The 5,585-nt window shown below is 40.7% G+C and overlaps 1 protein-coding gene across 1 annotated transcript in view; it reads right to left on the bottom strand.

Annotated features, from left to right (window-relative positions):
- Positions 1-5,585, bottom strand: part of aatkb (apoptosis-associated tyrosine kinase b) — a 29,403-nt gene that overhangs the window by 17,703 nt on the left and 6,115 nt on the right. The window contains exon 2 of the mRNA XM_008304534.1: positions 4,356-4,497. Coding sequence (XP_008302756.1) covers positions 4,356-4,458 — 103 coding nt within the window. The 5' untranslated portion in view covers positions 4,459-4,497. The remainder of the gene's footprint in view (positions 1-4,355; positions 4,498-5,585) is intronic.

Here is a 5,585-nt window from a genome sequence, read left to right as displayed (position 1 = left end):
GCATGTCGCTGTTCTCATGTCTCCTCTGAGTGGGTGTGAGCCCCATTAGTCTTTACGGTGCAGCCTGCAGCACAGAACAGCTGCATCAGGGCGGGTCCTATAGGAACCGGGCCTCCGTCTGAGCCAAGCTCCTGCAGTACTGGTGTCTCATTAGAACTCCACCTATTCTCACAGTCCAGTGGCGGTCTCAGAGCGCAGCGGGATGACACAGGAGATGGGAACGTTGGCTGGAATCGTACACATTTACTCATAGCTGACACGTTCTCCAGCTCCGCATCTACTTCAGCTGCAAATCTGAGACTGCATCGCGCACAAACCTCGATGCCTTTTTGTTCTCCTAAAACATTGCATTTTCATTGTTTCTTTGCCTCTGGTTTGTTTCAGACCTTGGGCTCTTCCTCCTGTTCTTTCCTTCACTCTGTTGCTGAATGTTAAGCTTTGCAGTTTCAATATTTAATCATGTTGTAAAAGCACTTTGAGCTGCATTTGTGCGAAGGTATACAAATAAACTTGAACTTGAGCTGAAGAGGTCGCCGGAAAACAAGACGAGATCCCGACAACAACGGCAGCAAACAGCAGAAAACAGACAAAAAGCCTCAGCAAGATGTTTCTCTTTAAAAACAAGAATCAATATCCTCTCATGATGTCAGTGGGTGAGGCCGTCCTGAAGGTGCAGTAATAAATCCCCCAACGCCACTACACGAGCAGCCATATGGTTTCTATTATCCACAGAGGACAACGCATGTGTTAAAGGGTCAGTTCACCCGAATCACAGACAATAGCGAGAAAATATTTTCTCACTTATCCCAAGTGGTGTGCACAGATAGACGGTAGGAACAATGCAGCTTCACACACAACGACGTACAACAGCTACGCTCGTCTGCAGCGCAAAACTTATCTGTTTCACAGAAAAGGCTGTAAAATTGTGGGATTTTTCTCGGTGTCAAATGTCGTCTGTGCTGTATGACACAATTAGAATTACAGAAATCCCAAAGAAAGAAAGAAAAAGAAAGTTAAATTCATGCAATTATTTATTTTGCATGAATTTAACTTTCATTTTTTCTCGATGCTACCAATAGTGAGGGGAAAAAAGTGTCTCTAGAGTCAATGGATGTTTTACTATTTCACATTTTTAAATTGGTTTTCATACTTTTATGTGATTACAAAGCCTGCAGTTTAGCCAAATACTCATTTTTTTCACATGACTGTCAGTCACAGATGAGTCAGTCATGAGTTTTGCTGTGTCGTGCAGAATCTGGTGCAAACTCTTTATTTTTGGTGAATTTTTAAATGAGTCATGTTAAAATAAGATTACATGTTTAAGCTTAGATTTGTAACATCACATATGACTATTTTAAGGACTGTGTAAGATTTGAAAATCTGACATTTCATTCTGTTTACATTTTTTGAAAAATAGTGTAATTTTGACTTTTATGTGTAAACCTTTCTTTAAACTCGTACGGACTGATACTTGATGTATTCCTACTTTCATATGTTCTATACTTATCTTTTAGGGGTTTTTTTAATTATTATTTTCAGTGTGTTTCTGCAATTTTTCTATCTTTTTTAACACTTTACTGTACCTAATAGAATTGCATTTGTGTATGAAATGTGATATTTACAACATAAACTTGCCTTGTCTTTATTGGTCTGCATCCACATTACGTGATTATAAGCTTTCTTTGTTTTTTTTTTTGCATGAAAAGAGCAACAATGTCCATAAAAGGAGTTTGGAGGAAATGATCAAATGCAGGACTTTTATCCAAGGACACTGGAGCTGGAGTTCAGTGTGAGATCCCTGTTTTTCTTTAACACTTTGTTGTGTTTTCAGTCGCTGTTTGCTTTTGTTTGTGCTCCAAAACTCCCTGGTTAAGTTTAAGAAAAGATCATGGTTTGGGTTCAAATTCACCGCTAACCACAAAAGTCCGGTTGTTTTCGAAGTTGATAGAGTGGCCACACAAGAAAAGCCTCTAAAAAAACAATTTTACAGCCTTATTGGTGAGAATAATACGTCTTTTTTTTTTTTTTGCTGAGACTGAGCTCCCACCACATGTAGCACCACAAATGAAATTCCATTAGCATTCCTCACATTGACTTCCTCTAGTTTTCATCTTAAACCTTCAACAAATAGAAGCAAACCAATCTGCATGGCAAGATACATCCATAGGGATACGTTTAACAGCATATTCTGTGTGATTTCAGTGCAACAGCCTGTAAAATGTGCACATTTATATCTGTTTGAGCCTCAGTGCAGCCCAGTGTGTGCGGGGACATGATCCATTATGTCTCACCACACTCCGGTGTCATAAGTTTATCGGGCAGCATCGGCCCCATTAACGCACAACAAGGACTATTGTCACACAGCAGCAGACGCAGAGAAAGAAAGCGTCAGAGCGAAAGAGGAATATTCTCACTGGGGTTTTGTGCTCTCGCATGCCTCACATACCAACAAGCAGCAGTGTAGGCCGGCCGCCTGGACGCGATTATGCAACAGGCAGATGTTTGTGGGAGAGAGCGAAAGTTAAAGAGTTCATTCTGTTGGGACCTGCAGCAAGGGATTGTGGGATAGGTGGAGGCCCAGCTGACCGAGGCCAGTGTCAGGGTGGTGCTCACTCTGGGGACACACAACTCTCCTCACTCTTACTTTACTCTCACACCCTTGAAATGTACACGTAAGACTCTGGCACTTTCTGCAAAAGCTTCTGCAAGGTTTGCATCAGCAAAGGACGACACGTGTGAATCACAAACCCGTCACAAATGATATCATGACTGGAATTCTTAGACCAAACATTTTGCCTTTTATCTCTTTCAACAGCGGGTAGAATTATAAATCTGAATGAATGTAACAGGGATTTAAACAGCATTATGCACATTTACAGATTTATCATTTTGTTTTTTGGAGTCTACGTTTGTGTGCTTTTATGTTCAAAAAACTTGAAAAACATTTTCTCAGTCTTCGTTTTAGCTCCTGTCCCTTTAAGGGCCCCCTCCCCAAAAGCCCCGACTGCTCTGATTGGTCAGCTGTCCAAACAAAAGTAAACCAGCTAGAATATTTATTTATTTATTATTTTTCCCCAAAAAAGTTCTAAGAAAGTTCTACAAAGTTCCACTAACGGTCTCAGCCGGAGGTTTTCGTTTATTCTTAGAACGGTCGTCTAAAAGGCAGAATAACTAAAGATGTTCTTTAAGAATGCAAGAATGTTCCACGGATGTTAATTTAGTACTACTGGAAAGTATAAAAAACAAACAAACAAAAAAAACATTCTCTCATCTTAGATCTCACTAACATCTTGAAAACGTTTTTCAGAATGTTCCACTGAGAACATACTTCCTTTGTGGAAATGGCTCGTAGAAGAACGTTCTGTAATGTGGGCAAAATGTTTTACTTTCACATGTCAGAAATGTAATGAAATGTTCTATGTAACAACACATTTTGCCATCTGAGGCCTCAATAACATCTGAAAAAACTTTTTTTTAATGTTGAATTCAGAACATTCCTGCTTTGTTATTGTGGAACAGCGTTCTAAAATGCGTTCTTCAACAACATCCTCAGAACATTGCAGCCAGAATGTTTCACCTTTGTTAATGTATCACGTAAAAGGAACGTCTTATAAAACGTATGAGGCCTCGATTACATCTGAAAACATTTTTTAAAGTGTTGGTTTGAGAACGTTTCTGACTACATCGTCCGACTGTTGACGATAAAATGTCATATTAACTTTATAGGAACATTACTGCAAGTACTTTTTTTTTTTTTTTTAACATTCATTGAACGTTTGATTAAAACATCTTTAAAAAATAAAAATAAAAAAATTAGCACTTGTCGGTAATATTAGTCAGCGTTGTGGGAACGTTCCCTGTCAGCAGTTGGTTTTGTCCAGTGACCCCGGATCAGAGTATAGAGACGTCGCTCTCAGAGAAGCAGCTCTTCATTTGAGACCAAACTAGCCGCTAGACAGGCATTATGCAAATGAGCTACGTGATGACATCGATGAGTCACGGAAGGAAAACCTGGACTTTAAACGAGGTGTTTCAGGGATGTAGTGAGCAGTGTTTCTGACTCCCTTTGGTGTGAACTTTGTAAGTTTGCAGAGCTTTCACATGCACACAAAGCAGGAATCTACAGCTAAAGGAAATGGAAAACCAAAAAAAGTAGAATATGGGTTCTTTAGAATTCTCTGTGTGATTCTCAACATACATTATTTAATGCTGCAGTGTTGCAAATATGGTAATGTATTCTACATTTGAGTCCTTTTCAAAGCTTCCAGTGTAACTAGAACTTGCCTGCATAATCTACTGGTTCCAGCAGACGGAGCCACTGGAAGAACCAACAGAGTTCACGAAGCCCAACTCACCTGATCGAGCAGGTTGCTTGGCGACCGGCAGCGACACCTCGGTGAGCGGCAGGATGTAGATGTCCGGGCTGCCCTGGGAGGCCGGCGAGGCCAAGGTGGACATGTCTGCGTGGTACTCCTCCCCGTCCACATTCTTGAATTCCTGCAACACAAACAAACGAGCGGGTCATGCAAAGGAGACGGCTGCTTGGGTTAGACTGACAGAGGCTTTTAACTCCCCGGCCTCCGTCTAAGTCGAGGTGTTTTGACTCAACGAGATGCCTGAATGTGCAACTGAGAGTTCTCTCAACTCTTGGAAAACAAAACTAGCATTTTAGCAGACTTCCCAGCATGCATTACAGCGCATTAGAGCGAAACCTCTCCAGAGACGCCTCTGTTTGGTAATGTGAGGAAAATATTCATGATGGAAACTTGCTGTGCGTTAATGCATGTAAATTAAATCATGGCGGTTTCTTTTCATAATAATGAAAACAAAGCTAACCACGATGAAGGTCAGCCCTTACATTTATAGTGTGCCGGCGTTCGTGGGAGCAGCTCTGTGATTTGTCTTTGTCCTGACTTTGGGACAAAGCTTCTCAAACGGGAGCGGTCACATAAGTTATTCATGTCAACTGCAGAATTAAAATGGAAATCTGTCCACGTAAGACAGAACAAATGGGTGATTCAACCTAATATCTTATCTGTATTCATTCAGTTTATTCTCTTGTGCGCTTAGTGTTGTTTGTGTCTTTGTCAGCAAGATTATGCACAATCTAACAGGCTGAAATTAATGAAACTTGGTGGACAAGTGGAGCTTTGCCAAAGGAGGAACTCATTAAACTTTCCTAATAATAAATAAAGAACTGTGTGTGTGTGTCTGTGTGTCTGTTCTTTGGTTTTCTTGACAACAGTTCATCTGATCCTCCTCAGACTTGGTGGGATTTTGGCTGAGGATCCGAAATGCTGCAGTGTCCATTTTGAAGTCATTCGGATAAACTGTTCCCAAGAAACACAAACATTAAACAACAGTCGGTAACTAAGGTAAGGATGGAGCGACTCGGTGATGTAATGATGTAACTGATGATGACGATGGTGTGTCGCAAAGAAAAAAACAACTTGCCTACATGGTTATCTAAAGTGTGGGAGTATTTTAGACTGAGACTAACAGTGCGGTATTCTGTAAACCCTGGAAAAGACTCAGTACACAGTTCAACTGCTACACACGGAACGAAAGCATGTACAGTTATTCTT

This window comes from Stegastes partitus, unplaced genomic scaffold, assembly GCF_000690725.1.
Source record: "Stegastes partitus isolate 25-593 unplaced genomic scaffold, Stegastes_partitus-1.0.2 Scaffold2248, whole genome shotgun sequence".
Classification (NCBI taxonomy): Eukaryota; Metazoa; Chordata; class Actinopteri; family Pomacentridae; genus Stegastes; species Stegastes partitus.
Note: the sequence above shows the minus strand (reverse complement) of the source record. Positions and strands in the feature narration are given on the sequence as shown.